General features: G+C 39.2%; 1 protein-coding gene across 4 annotated transcripts in view; it reads left to right on the top strand.

Moving 5' to 3' along the window:
* HELZ (helicase with zinc finger) overlaps nt 1-13,510 on the top strand; it is a 160,285-nt gene that overhangs the window by 88,723 nt on the left and 58,052 nt on the right. For 3 of the 4 annotated variants that reach the window (XM_088829420.1, XM_055408785.2, XM_088829421.1), the window contains 5 exons: nt 98-277; nt 805-909; nt 7,524-7,702; nt 10,936-11,054; nt 12,180-12,325. In XM_088829420.1, the coding sequence (XP_088685546.1) occupies nt 98-277; nt 805-909; nt 7,524-7,702; nt 10,936-11,054; nt 12,180-12,325 (729 nt within the window). The remainder of the gene's footprint in view (nt 1-97; nt 278-804; nt 910-7,523; nt 7,703-10,935; nt 11,055-12,179; nt 12,326-13,510) is intronic. The other variant, XM_055408786.2, reaches the window with a different exon arrangement.

The raw sequence follows: 13,510 nt of genomic DNA, 5'->3' as shown, positions 1-13,510 counted from the left end.
TATATTATTTCAGTATTTTTAATGGTTCATTGAAATTTAGGATACCTATATGATGTCATGTTATGTTTAAAATAACTTACATTTTAATTTTCTTTAGGCAATGGGACGAACAGTTGGATCCTCGGCTAAATGCAAAACAGAAAGAGGCTGTTCTGGCCATTACAACCCCACTTTCAATACAGTTGCCTCCTGTCCTCATCATCGGCCCATATGGGACAGGCAAAACTTTCACTCTAGCTCAGGCCGTCAAGCACATTCTCCAGCAACAGGAGACCAGGTGAGATGGTGGTTGCGTGTGCTCTGATCTCATCTGTAGGGCACAGCTTGTGTCCTTGTTCTGAAAACAGAGCAAGGGCTAGCAAGACAATTTTCATCTTGCTTGTGAAAATTTTTAAAATAAAATTGTAAAAAGAGCCCACACTCAGACGCCAAAGCACTAAAATTTGAATTTTCTGAAAACATACTGTTTTTAAAAATTGGTAACATAGAGAATGGTAGCTTTTAACTTGTCATCAAAACACTGAGTCTGCTAAGAGTTGTGATAAATATTAGAGTCAAAAGGGTTGGGTTTTTTAAAAATAATTTTATATGATTTAAAAAATAATTTGGGGGAAGTTGTCTCCTTTACAGCTTAGAGAGTAATTAAGCTTTAAGAATAATTGCCTAAAAACATAATTGAATCTTAGAGGTTACTGAGTAGGTTGAGGGAAATGTATTAAAATGGCCACTGCTTTTTTTTTGGTGTTATACTGCTTGAATAGTTTTGTGTTGTATCATTCTTTTTATTTGCACCATTTATTTCAGCAGGATTCTCATTTGCACCCATTCTAATAGTGCTGCTGATCTCTACATAAAGGATTATTTACATCCATATGTAGAAGCAGGCAATCCCCAGGCAAGACCTCTCAGGTATTTTTTTAAGGCTTATTATGTATCTGTATCATACTTTATTATTCTTAAGAAAAGGTGTCTATCAAGATTTCAGTAACATTGAGAAAACCAAAATCTTTAACTGTGCATTGGCATTTGGAGGTTATACCTTTTGAAGAAACTATTTAAGGAAAAATTTAAAAATCTTTGACCATTCATTTCTTAAACATTAAAAGAAAGACATCCTTTTTTAAGTTTTGTATGTAAAAAAATGTTATTACAATCTAAGCCAGTTTTGATGTGTTCCTCTACAAACTACTATGACAAAATAATAAATTTATGATTATACCAATTTTAATTAAATTTGTAGTTTATTTTGCATGGCAGAATAGTCATGATGGGAATAAAATTTTGACTGTGATCATGCAGGTAATTTAATAGGCACTATACATTAGCGAAGTGTGAAATTGAAGTGATTTCTACAACAAAATGTAATTGACTGGTATTTACAACTCTTTGCTATCATTTAAGAGATAAAGTGTCAAAGAAAATTCTAGGTTAATGTAGGTCCTCTAAGTGTATATGGATTTGAAATGTTCTTAAATATAGGATTGTGGGTGAATAAAATCCTTTTCTTCAGAAAACAATAAAGAGTCATTAAATGGTTATTTATTATACCATTTGCTTTCATTGTTATATGAATTAATATTTAGTTTTGCCATTTTACAAACTAATATGTCATGCCCTGTGTTGTTCAAATACAATTATTGTTTAAAAATTAATTTCTAACCACAGTTTTGAATCATAATTCACTTTTTATTTCTAGCTGAGCCTAGGTGTGGAAAAATGAGGTTACACTATTTAATTCTTTAATGACCATAAACAAAGCCATTTGAATGATGTAACAGTTCCATGAAAAAGAACAAAAGAGAAGAAAGTGGCATGGCCTGTTAGCACAGGTTTTTATGCTACTGTTTCTACTCTCAAGACAGATGAGAGAAGAGATGATTATTTTAAGCAGAATCCAGTTTTATTTGATAAGAAAATATCACATGGATACAATCACTATAAATGAAAGTGTGGTATTTACCAGTAGATAGATTCATCAATAACTAGTTTGCTTCATATTCTAATCCTTTTTAGCTCATAAGTGAAACTGAGTTAGCAATAGCATTTTTGCTATCCATGTTCTTACTTCAGTGGAGATAAGATGTTTTATTGTTGGTAGAGCTTGTGTGTGTGCTTGTGTTTGTGTGTCTGTATGTGTGTGTGCTTGTGTTTGTGTGTCTGTATGTGTGTGTGTGCTTGTGTTTGTGTGTGTGTGTGCTTGTGTTTGTGTGTTTGTATGTGTGTGTCATGTAGGAACTGTGACAGTCTCGTTTGTTATTATACTTGGCTTGGAATCAGTGGGGTGAAGGTTCCTCAACTCTTGGCTGACCCACCATAGGTCATTTGACATTGGGGGCATGACAGCTGTTGTTGATAAGCACTGGAATCCATTAATTGACTAGCATTGTGTTTGGCTTCTCCTGTGTAAAATTATGTTTGAGGAGTTATAATCCGACATATTCCAGTAGGGTGGCCCAAGTACAGACACTTTCCCTCTGGCAAAAGATACTTAAATTTATTTAAATAAAAATTTCATGTTATTTCATTTAGTAAGTGGAATAAAATAAGAAAAGGCTTGACTTCCCCATTTATTTTCTTTATGTGGCCCTATATTTTCACCATAGTTTTATGTTGAGGAAAGATGTTGACTTGTGAATGTATTTCCTAGAAAAGTTAGTGCATTGAAATGTTAGAGTTTATTAGTATCATCTATTATAGTGAGTGTTAGTTGCTCAGTCACGTCCAACCCTTTGCTACTCCGTGGAATGTAGCCCACCAGAAATTCTCAGTTCCCGCCATGGAATTCTCCAGGCAAGAATATTGGAGTTGGTTGCTGTTTCCGGATCTTCCTGATCCAGGGATCGAACCCAATCTCCTGTGTTGCAGGCAGATTCTTTACTGTCTGAGCCTCCTGGGAAGCCCAATGATTATATTAATGGACAACAAATATGAGAGGTGTGGAAGCTGGAATAGAGGGAATTAGAATGGCTGAGCACTCTGGGGAAATCAGCTTTATCGGAGTTGTCCCAGGATTCAGGGGGGAGGACACCAGGGGCACTAATTGTCCGCATCTGACCTTGAAGATTTGCTGTCCGTGGAGTAAAAGTGACAGTGACAAACTTACCTTCTCACCCTGCGGTTTAGAGTGGGCCCTCGCAAATGTGATAGAGGAGGAGAACAGCCATAAAGAAGAAACAGTGAAAACAGTTCAGTTCAGTTCAGTTCAGTCGCTCAGTCGTGTCCGACTCTCCGCGACCCCATGAATCACAGCACGCCAGGCCTCCCTGTCCATCACCAACTCCCGGAGTCCACTCAGACTCATGTCCATCGAGTTGGTGATGCCATCCAGCCATCTCATCCTCTGTCGTCCTCTTCTCCTCCCGCCCCCAATCCCTCCCAACATCAGAGTCTTTTCCAGTGAGTCAACTCGTCGCATGAGGTGGCCAAAGTATTGGAGTTTCAGCTTTAGCATCAGTCCTTCCAATGAACACCCAGGATTGATCTCCTTTAGAATGGACTGGTTGGATCTCCTTGCAGTCCAAGGGACTCTCAAGAGTCTTCTCTAGCACTACAGTTCAATATGCACGCTTGGGAAAACATATAAAATTCTATAGTTATCAGGAGTTGAGCTTAGATTGGGCTTCCCAGGTGGCGCTAGTGGTAAAAAACCCCGCCTGTCAATGCAGGAGCCATGCGGGTTCGCTCCCTTGGTCAGGAAGATGCCCGAGAGGAGGGCAAGGCGACCTACTCCAGTATTCTTGCCTGGAGAATCCCACTGGACAGAGAAGCCTGGCAGACTACAGTTTATGATGTCACAGTGTCAGACACAACTGAAATGACTTAGCACGCACTCACGACCTTAAATTGGAGAAGGCAATGGCAACCCACTTCAGTACTCTCGTCTGGAAAATCCCATGGACAGAGGAGCCTGGTAGGCTGCAGTCCATGGGGTTGCTAAGAGTCGGACACGACTGAGCAACTTAACTTTCACTGTTCACTTTCATGCATTGGAGAAGGAAATGGCAGCCCATTCCAGTGTTCTTGCCTGGAGAATCCCAGGGACGGGGGAGCCTGGTGGGCTGCCTCTATGGGGTCGCACAGAGTCGGACACGACTGAAGCGACTTAGCAGCAGCAGCAGCAGCATGACCTTAAATTATTTAGGAATGGAGGTTTTAGAATCCACTTTAATGACATTTAGTTTCAGTTTTTACATACTACTTTGTTAGAAGATTTTAAAATGGAATAGAGAGGAAAACATAGCTTCTTTCTACGTATGGTTCTGAAGGTCAGTATCTGATTCTGGCCGAGTTCTTACCTATTTAGATAAAGGCTATCTGTAGAGAAAGTGTCGTGTTTCCTGGACAGATATAAAATATCATTTTATAAAGATTTTTAAATAAATAGATCAGTTCTTTCTGATTCTGTAGTATCTTAAGTAATAATATTTTTGGGGTATTCATTACATATGGATTCAATACATAAATAAAATTTCAGTGAATTGAAATATTATCAGACAGTCTTTTGTTTTAAATTTCATTATAATTCTTGTGGGATATACGGACAGTTTGTTTCTAGAAATAAGTAAATTACTTAGTTGGTGTCACTTTTACATTTTATACTATGAACTTGAAAGTGTCAGTTCTCCAGTTTTGAAAAATGTTGCTGCTGCTGCTAAATCGCTTCAGTTGTGTCTGACTCTGTGTGACCCCATAGACGGCAGCCCACCAGGCTCCCCCGTCCCTGGGATTCTCCAGGCAAGAATACTGGAATGGGTGAAAAATGTTGTTGGGTGTATTTTAAATGATTTTCTAGGTGGTATCTACCTTAGATGTTTCACAAAATGAAAGTACTGAGAAAAGATTTAAGTCTTTTTGAAGTTAGCCCTAGACTAACTTGTATTTTTCAGGAAAGAGGCCTAATGATCAAACTTTGTATTCTCGCTAGCTTCAGCTTGAGGAAGCTTTCCGGGGTAACTATAGAAATCAGTGTTGAGGCTCAGAGCTTCTATTTTTGTTCTATCTTTGAGGAAGAAGCAGTGCCTGGAGTTAGATTGGATGAATAATTTGAAAACTACTTTTTCAATTTTATAATGAAATGTTCATTTAAGAAGGTATAGAAAAACATAAAGAAGAAGATAAAGATTATCTGTAATCTTACCAGTCAGAGATAAATACTAACATTTTTGAATTTAATTTCTGGTAATTTATATGCTTAAATACACACACTGAAGTTAATATTAATGGAATCATAATTTGTAAGTGTTTTTTTTTTTCAGATAATTTGTAAAATTAGGTTTTTCGTATATTTAAAAGTAAATTCTGACTTGTTGATCTGCTTAAATATTTTTTATTAAAGCCTGAAGTATGTTTAAAATTTTTACATCTTTTAGGAATGGTATTGGTTACATTCACGGTCCTTCCTATCATAGTAATGTTTTTAAAGTACATTATATTACTTTCCTCTATTATAATTATAGAGACATTTATTAAATGCTTTTTTCTTTTTTGCTTTGCTTAAAAAAAAAAGGACAACCAGTTTTAATTGTTTCAAGGAAGGTTAGAACACATTTTAGAAGATCATGAGATTAGTATTCATGCATATTACATTTGAACTACCTTTGAAACATTCTAGAAGAGAGAGTTGTCAAATAGTTGGATATGCATCCTGGAGGTGAGGTGAGGTCTTGGCGGAAGAGAGGAGTCGTCAGGGTGGTCATTGGTAGTCATTGAAGGCTTGGGCCTGGGATGAGAGGGGAGAGCGCTAATGACTCAGCCTTGAGAAACCCCTGGCAAGGAGCGGGAGGAAGGAGAACAGGTGAGGCTGAGTCCTGGTGGCCGGGAGAGGAGGGCATTTCAGGAAGGACGCAGCCAGAGAGTGAGGTGCTGCTGCTCGTGACTTGAGGGGCTCTTTACTGCCGTGGCAGTTTACGTTCCCTGACCAGACCCACCTTCTCCTGAGTTCTCTCCTGTTGCATTGACTGCTGTTTCCCGGTCCCCGCCCCGTGCCTGTCCGTTGCCTGGTCTCTGCGTGTCGAGGTGGTCCCTTGACCACTCTTCCAGCAAGTTTCCTTTCTAACTGTCCTCCAGGTGAGCTCTTCTAGTCTTCAGGTTTAACTCTATTGTATTTTCTCGTCTTGGTCATTCTCCACGCTTGCAAATGCCTTTGCTTACTGGGTATCTCTACTGGGGTGTCTGCTGCTAAATATATTCAAGACTGCATTCTCAATTCCCACCCCAGACTTGTTCTTCCCTGTCACCACCACTGCCATTCATCTGGTTTCAAAGCCATGGGATCATCCTTTCTCTTAAATCCCACGTCTGGTGTATCAGTAAATCCTGTTAGTGCTCCTCTCTAAGTGTACAGTGCACCTGACCACTTTCACGTCTCTGCTGTTACCAGCCCACTTCACACATTCGGTTCCTCTTATCCAGATCCTTACAGTGGTCTCCTGACTGGTCTCCCTGCTGTTGTCCCTGCCCCTGCCTCTCATAGCCTGTGGTGTGATGGAGCGGCTTGTGCTGGTTTGTGCGAGCCAATCATGTGCATGTCTTCCCAGGTTCATGTTTAGCAACATCATGTTGGTAGCTTGAAGCAGGCCACGATAGCAAGTTTTATAGCACAGAGACCAGCAAATACTACAGATCAGGCCATGCCCTCTGCTCCTGAAAGCTGATTGTTCAGTATTTACCAGCACCCCACTGTCCAGCTGTCTTCCCTGCCTCCGGAACTATGTATTCTGTGTACAGAAACACACCGGTCCTTTAACAACATAAGTCATGTCACGTGACGCGTGCCCTGTTACAACTCTCCGATGGCTTTCTGTTAAAATCACAGTAAACCCAAAGTCTTTATGAAAGCTTACAAGCCATGTGATTTGCCTCTGTACTGAGCTGTAGTGGATAGGTACCCAGTGGATCTTTGTGACGGGTGAGTTAGAGATGGGAGGAAGGTGGATGAAATGTTTGTATACCATCTTAGTAATCTGTTGCATGAGTCCTATTTATATTTTTCTTTTGCAATTAATAGAAGAGATGATTTTAAGATTTTCTGGTTGTCTAGAATTTAAATTTATTTTTAAATCTCCAGAACTTTAGATAAAGATCTGCTTAAATATAGGTGTAAGACTGTATTCTAAAGTGAAAATGCAAGTAACTTTTGAAATCTCTTGTAAGTATGCAATTCATTGTTTTTTATTAGCATAGATAATTAAAATGTTATTTTTGTAAGATATTCCAGGGAAAAAAGTAATTGGAAATGTTTTCAATTAAAAAGAAAACCTTTTGTGTCATTCTGTTGTAAAATTAATATGAACACTTAAAATAATTTGATATTTTTCTTATCATAGTGTATGTACTTTCTGCTTGATTCTGGGGGAAGTCACCATTGTATGTTAAATTCTAATCCAGTAGACTGCTAACAGTTATCAGATTTATTTGTTGAATTCCAGGTATTGTAGTCTTACAATTACACTGTCAGTGTTTTGCTGATCAGATACAATAAGACGCTAGTAAGTATAAACAGGACATGCTGTCTTCTTTCGTAGGGTGTATTTCAGAAACCGCTGGGTGAAGACCGTCCACCCAGCTGTGCATCAGTACTGTCTGATCTCAAGCGCGCATTCCACCTTTCAGATGCCACAGAAGGAGGATGTTCTTAAGCACCGAGTGCTGGTGGTTACACTGAACACTTCCCAGTACCTCTGTCAGTTGGACCTTGAACCTGGTATGCTGACTCAAGGCACAGAAAAAGTGAATGCACAGGGCTTCTACGTTCAGTTTAGACCAGGCGTTGGCCTGTGGGCCATATCTGGCCTCCTGTCTTTGTAAATAAAGTTGTATTGGATGGAACACAATCATGCCCATTTACTCCCTATATTTTCTATGGATGCTTTTGTGCTACAGCAGCTGAGTTGAGTAGTTGCAACAGATTGTGTAGCTAGAAAAAACCTAAAATGTCACTGTTTGGCCCTTCACACAGAAAAAATGATCGATCCGTAGTTTAGACATTTTAGTGACTGTTACTCTGTCTTGTTCTCTGATTGATCAGATGGTATTTAATATTGATCATGTGAGAAATTCAAAGTTGGACAGTTGTTGTTTTTTTTTACAGTTTTTTCAAGTATGTAATTCTAAAATACTTGTGTATTAATACAGTGTAGAGACAACAATTATGATAGTTTTTTTGACATACGATTGTTATATTTAATTTTAGGAACTATGTAAAGTCAAATATAGAAAGTACAGATATAAGGTAACAAAAAGTTCTGAAAAATATGGCAAGGCTTAACCATCAAAATGTGGTCACTTTAAGATAGTTGGTTTGGAAGGACATTCATTTATTGTTCTTATATTACAATTGTTGACATTGCTCAACGCACTTTTGCTCTCTCCTTTTGGAATTGCTTTCAGAGCCAGTACCAAGTTCTTTTCCATTTCAGGAAGGTAGAGACAGTTCCCTTCACCTTGTATTCCTGGCACCTGGCCCAGGGCATAGACACCTGGAGGCCCTTGATAAACCTCTGTTTATCTTAAAAAATGAACAATGGCCAAACTTTTGTTTTTGAAGGTAGATTTAATTTTAGAAAAGCTTCAGAATCTTTCAGAGACATGTCTGGTAATAAGGTAGGTTATCAAACTGAGCAATACCATTAAGGGTATAAAAAAAGAGAGAGACGTGCCTCTCATGTAATGGGACTTATTTTTCTTGTGCACGCAGCTCATAGCTGGCTGGTGAGGGCAGTTACAAAAGCAGAGTTTCAAAAATGTTTTGAACAGTGGCTGCATCCATTGGAATGAGTTATATTTCCTCTCAACTGACTTCTTTGATGGAACAACACTTATTTGCAATGTAAATTTTGGTATGTTTATTTAACAATCAGTCTCATTACTTTATGATTATACTCTGCATATTTGCCACATAAATTAAATACCCAAACCTCCTAAACAGTATAGTTTTGTGAGGAAGAGTAAAGAATGGCTTTGAAGAGAAAGAGTGTAGTACCTTTATTGGAAGTCAGCTACGTGCTTTGTTTTTGGCATTGTATATACTTTAATTCTCATGTCAACTCATGGAGGGTTATTTTAGAGTCTAGACAACCAAGGCCCAGGCTAAATCAGTTTGACTAATTTAGGTTTCTTTTACTAGCTTAAGCTGTAGTATAACAATATCAGGATTTATTCAATTCCTGATTTAAGCCTAACTGTATTTAATTAAAGCATTATCTAAGAGAAACAGGAGATTTTTTTTCACTAGTTTCAGTTTTTCCAATTTGATTCTGTAATTATATAGTCATCTTCTAATTATTCTTATGGAACAAAAAGCACAAGTTCTCCCAAACAGGGAGAAAATTGCATGTGTCCACATCATGCTTGGGGCGCTATCATTAAACAGACAGCAGTTACTGATACTTGTACTGTCAGCACAGCCATTTATTTGAGTGGACCACGATGAAGGTAGTGGTGATGGTTATTCCAGATGGTTATTCTTACTGTCAGTCAGTAAGATTTAGAAAGTTTCCAACCTAGAAACAAGTTACATTAGAAAGCTGTATAAACAGACTGTTTGGAACTCATTGCTATTCAGAGAAATAGAGGTTAGATTCTTGGGTCAACTCCTAGGAAGCTAAATAACCTATAGAGTTTATAGCTAGCCGTTCTGTTGAGAAACTGTGTTCTCTGCTGTGGAGTGAAAGCAGACCCCACCCCCCACCCAGCTCAGGGAGCTGTCAGCTGGGGCAGCATTTACTCCTGCCCGTTGAGACAGCAGGGAGAGTCCCGCTCTGTTCCCCCTCAAGAAAGGGCACAGGTTCTTCATCCTGCCCACAGATTCCTGTGTGCAGTGTGAGCGACAGCAGTGAGCCAGATGTGGGGTGTTTGCATCTGGGGAATATTTGATAATGTACATTTTTGACGCTTGTTGTATCATTTTTTTTTCAGACTGGTGATTTTTATTTTCCCAACCAGGATAGGTTCTTAGCGTAAAAAATTGTATATAATCTGTCTATACACACACACACACACACACACACACACACATGCAAAATAAACCTAAATAATCAAAATATGAATTTGCTAATAGATAACCTTTGTTTTTGGTCAAAGATAGATTATAACTTTTATATTAGATTTTGAGTATGATATTATTTAAGCTAAAGTTACTCATGAACTACCACTGTTTTATTTTTGGTGTTTTAGCAAATAAACATGGCAATCCACTCCAGTATTCTTGCCTGGAGAATCCTGCCATCTATGGGGTTGCACAGAGTCGGACACGACTGACATGACTTAGCAGCAGCAGCAGCAGCAAATAAACAGTGAAAGGACCTTGGGCCTGTCATTGTTGCATTGCTAGCTTTTCTTCTTGGTGACAGCTGCTATCTTGCGGAGAAGGCAGTGGCACCCCACTTCAGTACTCTTGCCTGGAAAATCCCATGGACGGAGGAGCCTGGTGGGCTGCAGTCCGTGGGGTCACGCAGAATTGGACACGACTGAGCGACTTCACTTTCACTTTTCACTTTCATGCATTGGAGAAGGAAATGGCAACCCACTATAGTGTTCTTGCCTGGAGAATCCCAGGGACGGGGGAGCCTGGTGGGCTGCTGTCTATGGGGTTGCACAGAGTCAGACACGACTGAAGTGACTCAGCAGCAGCAGCATGTGCTAACTTGAACTTTAAAGTCTCTTTCACATGCATTGATGGAACTTGTTAGTTTGGAGGCCAGGAGGTCCAGGTGCCATTTTTTGTGTATTATTGAGTAAAATAGTTACTCTTTTCAACTTCTATTTTCTAAATAATGACTGAAATGTACATACAGTCTTCTAAATTGAGGATTGGCATTAAATCATTCAGAACTCTTAAATTAGGCCTCTGAATTCTTTCCTTAACAGAGAACAAAGGACTTCCTCCCTTTATCACTGCTGTAATGTGCTGTCCTGTGTTTGCCCTGTGCCTTGTAGGGTTTTTTACTCACATTTTGTTAGACGAGGCTGCCCAGGCCATGGAGTGTGAAACCATCATGCCTCTGGCACTAGCAACTAAACACACTCGGGTTGTCCTGGCTGGTGACCACATGCAGGTAGGTGCCCTCCGAGTCAGCGTATCTAAAGGAACTTGTATTATGTTTTGATGTTTAGTATCTTGTTTGTTTTCTAAAGCATCCTATGAAATTGTGCCATGCACTTCAGTTCAAGTACTTTAAATGTTTCTGTACTAATAGTGAAAAATGGTGGTATTTCTGAAGGAAAACTGCTACCCTACCACTTTATTTCCTTTGGATAGAGAGTAGAATGAATAAAGTTATCAGTGTTACCATTTTCATGTTTGTTAATTTGAAGTTCAGTTCTCTATAGTAGGAATATTTGATTCTTTTCTTTACTGAATAAATTGAAATTATCCTGCCTATGATTCCCCAGTTCCTGTCCCCAAACATTTGTTTTCCTGAAGCATTAAATTTTTCAGTACATGGGAAATTAAAATAAAAAATGAGTCAAAATCTCAAGGAACTTGTCTGATCTTATTAATAGCTATGTATGAAAAAGAATTACAGTTTTTCTAATAAAATATCAGTTTTACAGAGCTGCAAATTAAGGTTCTTTCTGTTTTGTCACAGATGATCGAACATATAGAGTATTGTAGTTGTCCAGACCTTTAGGAAAGGGTTGAATGTAGAGGAACAAATTCTATTTTTATTGCTTTGCCAGAAATAATTTAGTTTTTGTTCTTAGCATCTAAGTTATAGTCAAGAATGGTTCATTACACTTTACGAGATAAATACGGCTTTCTGCTAATTATTAAAAAGCCATAGGCTGTATATGTTGCCAGCTTACCATCTGAAATAGTTGATTAATTTTAGTGAAACAGTCGATTGACTCCATCAGTGATACAGTGGGTCACATTCCTAAAATTACTAAGGTAGTAGCTATTTATTATTAGGTCAGAGAAGTCCTTTATTAACCTGGATACAGAAACTCTAGTTTAGTGTTGACATACTGGAAGAAAAAGTTGGAAAACTTAGCCTCATTATTTATAGCAGTAAAGTTTTTCATAGAATATATGTCTGACTCTGCTTGTTGCAACATTCAGCATGCTGAGATTTAGTACATCAGAAGTTCCAGCATGGTGGATTTTTTTATAAGTGTGTTAATAAGAATACTATTTGTACATTTAATTAAATTTTCTCCTGTGTGTTTATCTGTTACAGCTCAGTCCTTTTGTTTACAGCGAGTTTGCCAGGGAGAGGAACCTTCACGTGTCGTTACTTGATCGGCTCTATGAGCACTACCCTGCCGAGTTTCCCTGTAGGATCCTCCTGTGCGAGAACTACCGCTCCCATGAAGCTATCATCAAGTAGGTGTGAGCTGCCCGCTCTGTCCTGCTGTCTGTGGTCTGGTGGGAGGGGACTGAGCACAGCAATGTTCCCAGGGACAGATTATTCCCAGCAGAGTTACATGGTGTCCCTAGTGTTGCAAATTATGTTTAATTTTATTTCTGTAAAAGTTACACCTCAAGGGTTAGCTCTGAGAAGGCAGTGGCAACCCACTGCAATACTCTTGCCTGGAAAATCCCGTGGACGGAGGAGCCTGGTAGGCTTCCATCTGTGGGGTCGCACAGAGTCGGACCCGACTGAGCGACTTCACTTTCACTTTTCGCTTTCACGCATTGGAGAAGGAAATGGCAACCCTCTCTAGTGTTCTTGCCTGGAGAATCCCAGGGACGGGGGAGCCTGGTGGGCTGCCGTCTATGGGGACACGACTGAAGTGACTTAGCAGCAGCAGCAGCAAGAATTAGCTGTAATTTTCTATAGCCGGGCAGTTCTGGAGACCAATCTTCAGTTTCCGCTAGCTATAACGTCTTTTTCTGTGACTGAATACATAATGTGTATGTAAAACTACATGATATAATAAGCAAATATATTGACAGACTGCATAATGGTTTATGAATATGTGTTTGGTTGTGTTATGCAAGGAATCTGTTTTGAAGAAAGGAAGGATGGGAGGAAGGAAGGAAGGAAGGAAAACCGTGAAATTTAGTAATAAAATTTTTAACAGGTCTCTGTTAAATGGAGTGCGCATCATTGACAGTGGGAGTATCTTGAGCGGTGGCTCACTGAATAGCCACAGGCCAGAGCACCCTCCAGCCGCATCCAGACCAGCCCTGGGGAGCCCTTTGTGCTGCGCCCAGTCATTGTCACCACCAAAACTTAGGACTTTCTCAAATTTAGTGTAATTTAATAACATTGATTATGGCGGTCGTGGGAAAATCATTTTTAGGTTTCTGTGAAAGCAACAGGAGAGAGAAAAATAGATTTCACTATGGCTTTTATCATTATCTCAGCATGCGGTTCCTTTTATGGTTGCCGGTCGTTTGCTGCCGTCAATGAGGAATTGAGTACTAGGGAGTGTCTTCCCCAGTGAAGAGCGTTCATTTTACAGCTGGAGACTGGGGTGACCCTCAGTTACGTGTGTTGTTTCAGTGTCTGTAGATCTTTGTTTACAAAAGTATATGATCCACATAAATCAAAATACGCATTTA

This window comes from Moschus berezovskii, chromosome 20 (assembly GCF_049115385.1).
Source record: "Moschus berezovskii isolate FMDL1 chromosome 20, NW_MosBer_1.0, whole genome shotgun sequence".
In the NCBI taxonomy this organism is placed as follows: domain Eukaryota; kingdom Metazoa; phylum Chordata; class Mammalia; order Artiodactyla; family Moschidae; genus Moschus; species Moschus berezovskii.
This window is presented reverse-complemented; position numbering and strand designations above follow the sequence as displayed.